This window comes from Xiphias gladius, chromosome 9 (genome assembly GCF_016859285.1).
Source record: "Xiphias gladius isolate SHS-SW01 ecotype Sanya breed wild chromosome 9, ASM1685928v1, whole genome shotgun sequence".
NCBI classification, from domain to species: Eukaryota; Metazoa; Chordata; class Actinopteri; order Istiophoriformes; family Xiphiidae; genus Xiphias; species Xiphias gladius.
In genome coordinates this window covers 10,559,732-10,573,925 of record NC_053408.1, presented here as the reverse complement: position 1 = coordinate 10,573,925, position 14,194 = coordinate 10,559,732, and the positions used below count along the sequence as shown (strand labels likewise).

The 14,194-nt window shown below is 37.6% G+C and overlaps 1 protein-coding gene across 1 annotated transcript in view; it reads right to left on the bottom strand.

Moving 5' to 3' along the window:
- The window catches only part of LOC120794619 (zinc finger protein 385C-like), a 74,802-nt gene that overhangs the window by 39,521 nt on the left and 21,087 nt on the right, over nucleotides 1-14,194 (bottom strand). Inside the window, exon 2 of the mRNA XM_040135837.1 lies at nucleotides 5,119-5,394. Coding sequence (XP_039991771.1) covers nucleotides 5,119-5,394 — 276 coding nt within the window. The remainder of the gene's footprint in view (nucleotides 1-5,118; nucleotides 5,395-14,194) is intronic.

Genomic DNA, 14,194 nt, shown 5'->3' with positions numbered 1-14,194 from the left:
GTATCTTCAATTCAAGATGAATTGTACAAATTTACCTTAAATGCTACACACATCTGAAACCCACTATGTGCTTCTAATGGTAAATCCCAGAAAAATGCACTTTTCATACATAAATACACCTGTTCCTCTGTTTTCGTTTCATGTACGTCTATACGCATGAAAGGCCTCTACAGTGGTCCAGAAGCTTAGCGTGGAGTGGAGGAAGTGGAAACTGCTTTTCTGCGTTCTCTTCTCAAAAGGCCGCCAGTGAGTACAACCCTATTATCGTTACGCAATCACTTCATGAAGCTAAATAAAGGAAATGTTAGTTCAGCTGTGAGATGGGAATGGGTATTATTAGGCTGGTTTCATTTCAGCACAGACTACATTATACTAACAGTCACCTTAATTGACTTGGCTCGTCCTCCTTTTCTCCTCTCTACTGTGAAATAGCAACGGGGAGAATGAGAAAACTGTTCACGAGACACTGTGTAAAACCTGACATTTGTGTGGATTTTCATGTAGGAATCTTCCTTCATATTTGTTTACTGAGTTTAACCGAGGATCTATTTGGCTGCTATTTTCTACCTGTTGAGTCCAGTAATGAGTCATGTTGTTCTGATTTTGTATACCAGCTACCACATCAAAGGATGCTTAGTGCTCTAAATGAAATATATTCATATCTCGCACTATGGTTTACTTATCCATAGTGTTTTTTCTTGGTTTAATATGAAACTTTTATTTTGCTGCAAGTTTTCATTTGTTCTTTGATAATTGCTACAGACAAACATAAAACTCTTTATAATCAACAAAATGTAGTTATTTAGGTTTACTAAAATATTTATTGAAAAAAAATTTAATTAAGCGGATATGTTAGTAAACACACATTTCTACAATTTATAATAGATAGACACAAAGGACAGTTATTCTGATGTGAATAACTAGTGCTGAAACAATTACCTTTTTAATCAACAAAATATTACTTTGCCACTATTCTGATAAATGATTATTCATTGAAGTTATTTTTCAAGCACAAACGACAAATATTCCCTGCTTTTGAATTCTTGAATATTAGGATTTTTCAAATTTTCTTTTGTCTTATGTGATAGTAAACTGAATATCTTTAAGTTTTGGATTGTTGGTCAGACAGAACCAGACATTTGAAGATATCATTTTGTATTTCCCAGCTATTTTCATAGGCGTTTTTCATTTTTATGTGACATTTTATAGACCAAATAATATCACTTAGTAAAGAAAGAAAGGTTGCAGGTTAATCACTAATGAAAAAATCATTATATGGAGCCCTGAATATGACAGAGGAGCACAGACAGTCTGCGTCTTCAAAACTACCATTTCATAGCTAATGTTAGGCCAGACAGTTGTTTGCTGTACTGCTCAGTTTGGCTGTGGTGTTGTCAACTTCACAACAACCCAAACAAAAGGGGTCCAATCCCGTAGCGTTCATTTAACCAGCTCAAACATGGCAGGTGTGATATCTCTCTGTGCCCTGTGTGGTGAAATGAGAGGCTCATAACCCTGAGGGACTGACACAGGCAGCCCATGAGTGAGTCTCATCATAACTATCAATTAGTGGATGAGATGGCTCTGACACTGTGGCCTGCAGGAGGTCGGGTGTTTAAACTCTGTCAGCGCTGATGTTGTTGACGTACATGTCTAATCTTGGGAAGTGTAAATTATGAAAAGCATGCAATGATGCACAATTTGGCTCTTGTTATAGAGAAATGTGTCAGTAAGGGCAGCCTTTCATCTGAGAGAACGAAATGCTCCCTGCTGTCTTGCTAGCAAACTGGAGCAAAATGGAGGTCACATTCAAAAAACCATACACACTTTCTCTATTTGTTATGGCTCTGTAAGACACTGATATCATTCTACGGGTGATAAAAATCTTCTGTCAAATACACATCCTCATACATTGTAAATGATCTACTGCTGCTATCCACAGTCAGACACAAGTTTGGTCTCAGTTTCACACTACAAACCAAATTTTAAGCGGGTTTTGAGTATGTACTGTGCTCACTAGGGTAAAATGATAAAATACAATACAGCTAAGTGTCAGTGTGCATAATAAAAACCTTTGTTTTTTGAGTGTGATTTTGAGGGACCGTTTTCTCCGGTGTATGGCACAAAGAAAGTGGAGCAGCCACTCACAGTCGCCAAAAAACAATAATAAAAAAAAATCTAATCAAATAATGGATTTTGGTAAAACAGCTCCAAAAGCACTTCAGAGAACAAAACAAAGCAATTTAACCCATCTTGATTTCCATTTCCAAGTTTACTGGCTGCAGTTCCTGTTAGTACAAAGCAGTTAAATATGTTGATTATTTTGTATACTAGCTGCAAAACTACTTTATACTGAGAAAATTAGTATGAAGTATATACTTAATATAATTAGTATGTAGCATGGTATTTGATACACACAGAAGTCAAGAAATATATGGCCCAGTTACAAATCCTAATATTGGGCAACAACTAGTGATTATTTTCGATTATCTCTGAATTATTTATAGTATATTATTATATATATTGTTATAATTATAATATTTGTTATTTTTAGTGGATTGATGGAAGGATGGATATTCTTTTGATTAATTGGTTAACTTTTCAGTCAATAAAATGCTAAAAAAATAGTAAAAAAAAAAAAAAAAAGCCGTTTATGGTTTTCCAGAGACCAAGATGATATCTTGTTGTCTGTCCAACAGTCCAAATCCCGAAAATATATGATAGTCAATAGATTTGTCAGAGCAGTAAAAGCATGGGGGGAACAATTTAAAAAAAAAAAAGTGCTTAGTTTCAACAAATGTCCCAATAATCAATTATGGATTATCAATTATTAACACACACCCTCCAAAACTGACAAGTGCATGTAAGACTAAGTTTTGTTTAGGTTGTTAAGTTTGCAGAAATCTATTCAAGTGATCAGTGGCGGCTAAGATGTGTTTGGTCTAAGTAGTTGGAGGTGCAACACAAAAATTCAAAGGATCCTATTTGTCAGTGCGACCTAAGAATTACTCTACTGTCAACCTCATCACCATTTCTTTCGTCCTATGAGTAGTGATCAATAAACTGTGTCAAGTCTGTCATCACTCTTTGCATCACAGAGGAGGTCACTGCAGAGCACTGCATGTAGTCTGCACGGTAATATCATATGGATATCAAAATCTAGATTTTTGTAGATTGGATTCTGGCCTAAATCAGCTTCCCAATGACAAAGCAATACTACTGTTGTGGGTTATATTCTAGCATGCACTCAGTTTTCTAATGGCTAATTCCCCTTAAACAGCTGTGTGTATAAAATTAATCTGTAGTAAGTATTAAATGCACTATATTTACTGTCTGCCATTTCATTTCAGACTCAGACTACATAATATAAGTGCAAAAAAAGAAAATACTTTACAGGGAGTAATGGATGAGTGAGTGACGGGGTGATTTTAGACATGTGCCTCCTCCCATACATCCTCACCAGTCGCTTCTTTTCTCCTGCTAGAAAAGGGGTAACATCCACACAGGTGTCTAGTTTCCGCAGCAGAAAGCCAGACAGTCTGCCACTGACCCAGATCTCCATAAAAGTACATTAAAAACGGGGAGCATGCACAGACACACACACACATACACCAATTCCCTCCTTTTGTTATGGATCGGTCTCACACTTTTAAGTATGACTGATGATCTGCAAAGACTATTATCTGATACATTAAAAGTCAATAACATTCCGATGATGACAAAATTCGGTTGAAATAAGGGAGAAATTAAACAATGGATATAGTATTAATTGAATTTCATTTGCTGTGTTGGACTGGAACAGCTAAATATGTGTGGTAAGCCTAGAGAGAGACAGCCTCATAAATCAACATTAAAAAGTGCCATATTATTTGGCCAGTTGTTGATTAGAGGGGTTTTTTTCTGAGTGCTGACTGATCAAGCTGGTTGGCGTGGCGGAGTGACACAGGTGGTGGTCAGTGAAGGTGATTAATGGCCCCTCGTTGGAACAGGTGTGCGGAAAATGCTTGGAAATGGTGAGGGGCTCTTCTGGAATAGCAAATACTCTATATACTGAATGCGTAACACCTCCTCACCGTTTGAAAATGTGAACGTTTACAAGATCACGCCTGAGAGAGAACACTACAAGTCAAAATAAATACACACCTGGCTAAACAAGGTGTGTTAGGCATCTGTTGAATGAAGACTGAGACTATTTCTTCACCGTTTTGTTTTGTTTTTGTTTTCGCCAAAAACAGCACAACTTCTGCTGGAAAGCCTGTATTTGCAGAACTTGCAGAATAAATGCCAGGGAAAAAAGAAGCTTTTTTCTGACAGGCAGTGGGGGTCTCCAAGCCTTATATTCGTCTTCCCTTTTTTATGCAGCAGTAATTTGTAAAATCTTCACATCATGCAAAAATACTCATAGTAGTGTAAAATCCAGACCTAGTGCCTGCACCATGACATGTACCATAACTCTTACTGTTGATATCAAGAAGTATGAGAGTCAGACACAAAGCAGTATCTATTTAAACCACTCGTAAAAAGACCTTCTATGGAGGAAGAATCAATCAAAATACTGTGGACTAGAAAATAAGAGGACCACTGACAATACAGCAGCCTGTTAGTAAATATCAATTTGAAGAAGTTTTCTTCAGAGTTGTTGATTAAACTTTGGTCATTCTTACAGTGTGGTCAAGCAAATATTAAGTTATGAGTCTTTCAGTCAGCACTGGTGAGGGTCTACATGTTGTTCCTCTCTAGTTATAGGTGTTTCAATTCTCAGGATTTGAGAGTAATACACCAACGGTAGATCTTTTTCACGGCAGACATTTAACTTGTCATCGAATGAGTAGCACAGGTGTTTGTTGGCCTGCTTATCCTTGTATGTTAAGCTGACGCTGATGTTCATTACGTTATGTGAGCTTGTGTGGCGTTTCAACATTCATTTTTAACACATTTTGTAATATGTTTTATGTATTTATTATGTTTTATGCTCAAATGTGTGTTCTATGTTTTAATAGGCTGAGAGACAAATATCCCAAATTTATTGCAGACCATAAAGTTGAAACTGAAGTTAAAGTTTAGTTTCAGGTTATTGAAATAAATATTATTGCAAAAGGAAAATCAGTGCATCCCTACCTGTGGTGACAGCTTTTGCAAGTCGGCGCAGCCTCCTCTGGTGCGTCTTCCCTCTGTAGTGGATCTGGGCCTGGGCACTGGAGTTGAGCTGTATGTTGCACACCTGGCATATAGTGGCACTGCGGCTGCTCTGACGTCGCTCCCGTTTGGCCCTGTACCCTGCCCTCACCTTCCTTCCCTCTTCGTCCTCCTCCTCTTCTTCCTCCTCCTGCCCCTCCTGACTCTTGCGGCGGGAGATGCTGTCCAGCCAGTCGGGGCTCTTGGGATCTTTCATATCTGGAGTAAGAAAAAGGTCATGGAGAATGAAAAGATTAATTAGAGAGTACCTGATTAAATAAAGGTTATATAATCAGAATTGTTGAAAATTAATGTGAATAGAAGCAAGTCCCCTTATGAGAGATTTCACTAAGTGTGTTGTATGTATGTTGTTGAAGCCTCCACTGGGGGGCAACAGAGCAGTATAACTCCATTCAGAGAAGAGCAGTATTGGTCTTTTTCTTCAGTGTGATTAAAACTGCAATTTTATGTGTACTACCATTGTAGAGCTGGATCTATCACTGAACCAAACACAGAATTAATAGCCATTCAAAAGGAAGCTTATCTCTTGGACTTATCTACATCCTTTGACCAGTGTGTTCACTATCAGCTCGTGAAAATTTCAATATGTGCAAATGCAAGTGTTAAAAATCTTTGACATCCCAGTTACACAGCCATTAGTTGAAAAGAATGGGCTATCTCTGGCACACATCACAGCATTTCGACAGTCTGTAGATAAGTATCTTGTTCCAGCTTCTCTCTATTTATCCTATAATAAAAGCCAATTCCCGGGGTACACAAAGCGACATGTTTCTTTGTGGGAGCACACAGCCCTAATACCGGTAATGGCTGAGCGGTTATGGCAGCCTGACAGCATTAATCAAGCTATAGCTAAGCGTGAGCTCTACTGTGAATGTGGGAATGTCACCCATAGTCAAACTGAATTCTTTGTTTTGGTGCTGTTCATATGATAATCAATCAATTATGTCCTCATTGTGTCGAACATTTTATCCTCCACCTCGCTGAATGTACCCACCACCACCGCCACCACCAAGCAGAAACCATCATTTCTAAAATCTTTGATGTTATGACAATTCAATTTGACTGGTGGAAAGATGAAAGGGAAATGGAAATGTATTCACTAGAATTCATCAGCCTCCGACCAGCAACATGGACTTCAAAGCTGCAGCCCATCGCCACAATCATTTGAACTAAAATCTGGCAGTGGATGAGTAACTGCTGGTGAATACGGCGATGGAATGAGGAGGGTTTCAACACAACCAGGTGTTCGTCCTAACCTCCGCCACAACAAACACATGCCTAAGACATACATAGTGTCAGAAAAACAGTGAAAAAATGCTCATCACAACTTCCTAAAGCCAGAGATGGACTGGGGCAGAAAAGCAGCCCTAGAGTTTGACCCAGAGCAGCCAAACACAGCTCATTAATACCATACAATCCCTGGCAGGATCGTTATGATGCTCTAATGTTTTCTCACAATAAAATATACATTTACATGCAAGTTTGACACAGACAATTGTCAAAACTGGTTCACTAACGGTTACTTAGTCACACTAACTGTTGTCTAGACATTATTATTATATACAACTACTGTAATTTGTAAAAGCGGATACATTTTGAAGAAAATTCAGTTCCGGATTTAATTTCCTAGTAACATAATGTGGAAATGTTGATACTGAAAGCATCAGTAAAATGTTCATTGACAGTGCATTTCATTTCTTTCATATCTCTTCATAGTGACTGCAGCATGATTAAATATTTTATGGTTATGTTTAGGCAATAAAAGCACTTTTGTTAATGTTAAGAAAAGACTGTAGCCTTGGTTTAATACAGAAAAAGTCCACAGTGTATATCAACATTTCACTGCAACAACCACCTCCTTGCAAGGTGTGGTCAGGGTGGTGCAGTACATAAATGTAGCACTTGATTTACTCAAAAAAATTGTCGCCTTTGAACATTAACCAGGCAGCAATTATATTTGCCATCGCAACATAATTGGGAAAAGAATTAAGTAACATATAAATAACATAACATATCATATGTAATTTTCTTGGAGACAGAGTTGAAAAAAAAAACAAAAAAACAAATCAACCCACTTTCCAGAAGAAAACAATGTTACATTAAATGATTAAAGCTTTTTTAAATCTTATTTTATTACAAGGTTAGAATATAACACCTTCGCCCAGTCATGGTTTCAAAATTTTATTCAAAATCTATATTCAAATTCAATAGTCTCAAATCAGATCAAAAAATTCAGGTCAAGTCCAAAAATGTGGTTGATCAAATTGACTTTGTCAAATTCAGATGGGATTCATCTGGGATTCCAAGGACAGCACCTATTACCAGTCTGTCTCTGCACATAACCAAAGTTTGTGTCTTTTTGTTCATTCAACAGTCAACAAAATCTTCCAGATATTCAATTTACTGTTCAATGGTATGAAAAACAGAAAAGAAGCTAATCTTTACATACACAATCAGATAATATAATCCTTTTATAATACTGTTTTATTTTTGACAACCTGTTTACTGTTACTTACACCCTTGTTCCACCAATGAATGCAGGTACACACATCGTTTTTTGTTTGTTTGTTTGTTTGTTGTTTGTTGTTTTAAAAGGATCACGATACATTGATTGTTTTCCTGCCCAAACAAGGCAGAGGAAGAAATATGCTGCTGCTCTCTGACTGTCTGAGATACGATATCTGTCTCAGTTCTGCCAGACAGCTACTGGATAAGAGCTCAGACTTTTTCTCTTGCTTCCAAAGTCTTTTGTCAGTTAATGGTCTGCCATCACAGGACAGCACTGATGCTGAGACAGCATACAAGGTCAACCAGGGGGAGGTGTGGGCCGTCTAACTCACTTCAAGGTGGTTTGCATTGACAAGTTCCCACTATTCAGGGATGAAATGGACGGGGGAAAAAACACCAGAAGTGTGTTTACTCATCTTTTGAAAACTGTCCTGTAAATTGTTGTGACCTAAACGTTTTTATCTGTTCTGTCTTTTCTTAGTTACTTGTCAGGACTGCAGGCACAAATAGTCCCAAGCTTAAGTCAGCACATTTACAAAAACAACTTTTACATTATCAATAGTGATTGCACTGCTGCCTAGAAATAAACTAAATTTAGAAAAATGTATACACTGTTTTCATTGTATTTTTGAGGAAAAACTTTTGTCAAATCAGCTTATCAGCATATAGTGCTATCCATGAATACGTTACCTTGTATTATGAAATAAACATATGTCACATCCCATGGTGTATATGGCCTTCTGTGGGCATGTAGTTTTTGCAGGAGTCAAAAGAAAATTGTCCCAGTTGCCATGTCTGACAAGTAATTTGTGACCTCTCAATATGAAATATTAATAAGATTTTTTTCCTTTCTTTTGAAAAAAAAAGTCTTTGCAAATGATCATCTTAAAAAAAATAGCTCCCCTGGATGATAATTTATCTAAAAGTTAAATGAAAATGCTCTTCAGGCTACTCGTTTAAAGTACTCTCACCGTTTTTTAGTCGAAGACAAGCACTGTTAAAGATGCTCATGTTGGCTAACGTCTGTTTCTGTTTAACCATTCATCCCACCCGAAACACCCTGGCTGCTCAACTCACTCATCTTTATGTGGTTAGCCGGAGTTGGCACCTGACTGCCCCATTACAAAACAACTTTTAACAGGCTGCCGGCAGCCAGCAGCTGCTGGTTTCTGCTGGCACTCTGTAGCACAGCCAGGGCTGCTCTGCCTGTCTGGCACCTGAGTGGGCAGCTGGGAGCAGCCCAGTCCTCTGCCACGGACCAAATGGCTAAAGTGACCGGTGTTTCACAGAGCGATTTGTGGCACCTGCAGTCTGCAGCTGAAGGTCCATTTAGTTATGAGTTGGAGTGAAAATCTTTCACAGAAGGTTATAGCAGCTATTTTTTTCATTGTAATGTTTTAAGTTTGAATTTTCACTGCAGCCCTACAGGGTGTAATGAAAATTATTTAGCTTAACAAAACATCCTTCGAAATGGTCTATTTAGATCTATAATGATACTGGGTGGTAGAGGGGCATTTTAGTGTCGCACAGGAGTTTTTTTGTTTATAAAGAACACTTACAACAAAGTTCTTGAACTCCAGAAAGCCATAAAATCTAATTGTTGTGTTTCATCAACAAAAATCCCAGCAGATTGTGGTTGCAAGTTTTGATATTGTTATAGAGCTTTAAGGCGGATGGTGAAAGAGTAACCAAATTGTACATAGTAATGTTTTTCTACGGAAATAAGATTATTGGCATCCATAACGTTAGTTGACTTCAATGGTAAAAGTGAATGAAGTGATAAAAACTCATTTCGTCATGCTGATTTAACATTAACCAGCATCAGCACGAAGCTTGATGTCTAATACCAACTACATTACATCTACCAATAGTACACATTACAATTAAATACAGTTAACACAGAACAGTGGCTCACATCAAGCCCTATAACAATTAATTTAAAAAGAGTAGAAAGTTTTATTAGATTATGATACACTATAGATATGTAAATGCTACCAGCAAAAGAAGCACAAAAATCTACATATCAGTGTACATATCACTCAAAACGTGAATTTGTTTTGCACTCTGCTACTGCAGCATTACATGTGAATCATGATGGCTTGCAGATAGTCTCTAGGGCATCTTGTAAAGATTTTTTTGACATACAGTAAAGCAGAATGAGCTAGTTACTGGTAGCTTTGTCCGTCCAGGAAATGTTAGCTCAGGCTAATAGCAGGATCTTTATGTAGTGTCGAACAATTTAGTTTGTTAAAGAGCTTCAGGATACAGAGAGCTCTGAGAGGGTTTCAAACATCAGAAACTCAGTATCTTTGTCTGCAAACAGTATCTGTTGTGCTGTCCTCTTGGTAGTGAAGCTATCTGGTTCCAGCAGCTCTTTAAATACAAGCACTCATCAGTCTGGTTGTTGGTCCAAGATGATGAAAGACTGAATCAAAGCCAAGAATATAAAGCACAAGTCGTAAAGGCTGCTTGATGTACTTTCTCTCTCTCTGACCTGAATCTTCTTATTGTGTAAAGCTGAAATCATAAACAAATAAGCATGAGACCACGTACTAGGAGATGTGTGTTTACTTCAACAGATACAGTAAGCATGTGAAAACATCTTAATCATAGTAATACGGTAAAAATCACAGCCATTTCCTGCTGTCCTTATGTCAATAAAGTCAAAGATTTCACAACCAATACTACAAATTGTAGGAACCCAAACTGCCCAAAATAAAATAAAAACACTGCATATTTGGATTAATTTTTTGATGATATAATAAAAACCACTATCTCCCAGTACCACTTAGAGGGTGGTATCTATCCTATCCTAAAGTGAAAATAATTTATATTTTTATAGTCACAATGTGTCAAATGACATTGAAAAACAATGTGAAGGTGTGAAAGGGATAACTCATGGTGAGGAACCTACAGACAGAGATTTACCCCCTCAATCTGCAGCTCCCCTTAACTTTACAGACCTTCATAGAGAGTTTCGGTACATTGTTTGGCAACTAAACTCACTTTACTGTCTGGGTTCATTCGCACTGCTTTTTTCACCAAAAAAGCTCTAAAACTCCCCCTGCTCAATACCTGCTCGGCACCAAATGTCAGACAGACACCGTTAGCAACTAGCTGGTGAATATATTGGAGCATTTAGCTGCTAAAGATCCACACATCATACAGGAATTTAGTGGAATCAACGAATCTTTTCAGTTCAGTTTTTTTTCCCTCAGGAGCTTATAAAAGACCAAAAACACGGCTAAAAGAGAGGGAATATTGGACTTAGATTCACCAGGTAACTAGAAACATGACTGGTGAATGGTAATGTTACTTCATAACTACTGGATGTATAAATAAGCAACTGTTTGCCATATGAACTTAAAAGGTGATTTTCTGCTGTGCCTCAGTGGCCGAAAAAAAAATTAGGTATTGTTAAAATATTCAGCATCTGAATCCGCTAAATAGTTTTTGTAGATTTAATATGCCTAAAACAAATGAATTTTTGTTCAAAAATAATAATTAAAAAATGGATAGGGGAGAAATATTAATACTAACCGTACATTAAATGCAAATTTTTCAGGTCTTATTACAATACATATGCAATAGACTGATCTCCTGGTGTCTTCTTGTGTCTAACATTGAACCTGTTTCTCCACCTGAGCACCAAGAACACTTCATCATGCTTATCAATACTGTTATGTAGTTCTACTACCACAACTCTGCATAGTGGAAAGGGTCCAAAATATTCGATACCACGACATCCTGCATCTTGTAAAAAGGATTACAACTAATGATTCTTGTCAACAGCCAAACAATCAAGACAGCAGATATTGGAAGAAGAAAAAAAAGAAAAGAATAAAAAGAGCAGAAAAAAAAAAAGTTTGCTGGCTGTAAATCTCATCCCTGTGTTTAACACTCCACTTACTTTCCCGGCCAACAGCGTGCTCAACATGTTTTCTTTGTGGCCTAGGACAGCTGCATGGAAATGACCTGTCAACTACTCTATCAAGGGACTCACTTGTAGCTACGGCGTAATGTTCTCCACATGGGTGCCTCCATAAATGAAGAATAATTCAGTTTTTTGACACTGTTTTTTCAACTACAGTGCTATCCTAAAAATACAGTAATTTGTAACTCCTTACATCGGCTTAAGTGCTACTTCTTAATCCAGGCCTCCATGACGGTCTTCTTAATGCTAACCTGGCAGTGTGAAATGGTGGATAGAGGCTAAAAGCTAGCAGCAGCAGCTACATCCAATCCAGCCAACCATGTGGATACTGAGCTGACAGGCAGCTACAAAACTGGCAACCTGTTCAGCCGGTTTCCCCCAAGCTGCTCTGCCCATCTGTATGATGTGCTGCCTGCCTTGATGTGCTGTTGTTTCAAGCTGTGGGGGAACTTGTTTATCACTGAGCTTCGACAAATGAGGGACTGCTGCTAGAAAAGCTTTGGCACCGTGTGGTCAGTTATTTACAGAGTTGTTTGCAATAATACACTATCAAAGAGTTTTTGAGATATCGGGTGTTCTCCAGGAATTTACGTATTAAATTGTTTCAAAATGAACAGGTGTTCTCTCATTTTGACTTATGTTCAACTTTATGGAAACATCTCCTTCCATTTTTATATCACATTAATTACATGATAAAATTATTTGCATGTGCATTACTTGTATTAGAGCATGTGGATTATTATTATCCTATATTTTCTCCTGGGGCAACAGTACAGCATGACACTTCTCTATATATAGATGCACTTAATTCCCTGCAACAGTATATGTATTACACTATAAAGGCTATGTGGCTATGTAATGTTTTTTTGATCTTTAACGGTACACTCCGCCATCTGTCTCCATACAATCAAAGCCTACTGAATTATTACTAATCACATGCAATTACAAGGTGGACTAAGAATATATTTCAGAGAACCATGTCCTCTGTTTAGACTGGCCTTTAAGAATTACGACAGAGCAAATTCACTCTTTCGCTCTTGCGGCCATGTGATCTAGGAAACCTCTGGAATGAGCAGGTCTGCTCCAGATGTGTTAAGAGGTGGACCAAGGCCTAAAACAACTAAATGAAAAGCAGCTGTTAATGGGATTTTTTTGGCATATGCATATGCTCTTTCAGAAATGGCTTCGCTCCAGACAATGAGGCCAAGATGAGTTCCCTTACTGCCACACCTGTCGTCACTGTTCCATTACGTTGACAACAGACGACAGCAGATTACGCATTTGGCCTGACATGGAAAAACTGGACAGTGGAGGAATATGAGTAATAGTCTTGTTATTTATAGTGCGATATATTTACTAAGTGATGATTGTTTCTATGTACAAAAAATTCAGATCACGATTACTTACAAACACTAGATGCCCCACACAAAACGCCTGCACTACACAGCTCTTTTGAGTCTTCAAGTTAATTACAGCTGTGTCGCTAGGCAACCCTGCACATCCCATGTGAAGATGAATTTGAACCTTTTCCGCACAAATTGCTGCTCAATTATGGTGTAATTTGTGCAGGAAAGGGAAAGAAATGGACAAAATGCCACATTTTATAGAATGGTGGATGTATAAATGTGTGCAACACAAACTGTACAGTCTGCAGAGCGCTGGAGAGCAAGTTTAAGTAGTTTGATGATGTATTGATCGCTTCTCTATAACATGGATGAGCTACATTATAGAATAATACTCCTATGGTTGTGCTACATGGTGCAATTTTCAAGTGTGCTCACCATTTTCATCCAGTTTTTCTTCTTATCCCTCAACATTTCTGGTAAGAGTAATGTGGGCCCAAAAGCAAAACTCAACAACCAATCCTGTCTCCTAGAAAGTACATTTATGTACTACTGATTTGCTTTTCCAATTATGTTTTGTAGGGAAATGTTAAAATGTTAACTATGTAGTCTCATGCTTCAAGTCACTTTTAATTTTTTAATTATTTAACCAATACACGACCTTTCCCTAACCTTGACCAAGTTCTGTGAGAGACAGGATTTAAACAGCAGGCCAGTTGGGCTTAAAAAGAGGTTTACTTTGTCTTGATTCACAGCAGGTGTCAACAACGGGCAAGCAGTCAGGCGAGGCCAAAAAGAGAGCAGGCGGGCAAAAACACAAAAAAGACAGGAATCATAAATTAGTAGGATGGCAGACACGAAAGAAACTGGGTTCTACAGCTAATGTGGCGCAATACATGATGTGGCAGAGGACTAGTATTTGTGGTCAGGTAGTACAGTACAGTGCAAAACAAATTGCAAAAATAATCAGCAGAATAATTAATAATCAAAATAATCTTTGGTTGTGGCTCTAATATACATACACAGAGTGGATACTGTGTCTATATATTTAGTACTTGATCAAGACATGAGAAGCAGGTGTGGTTATAAATTATAAATTGGTTAATAAATTAAGTAAATAACTAACTTATATACCCTTATAAAGTATGCCTTGTTAGAATGTGGTATAATAAAAGCTTTTCTTAGTTCTCCATATATGTTTCCCTCAGTTGTG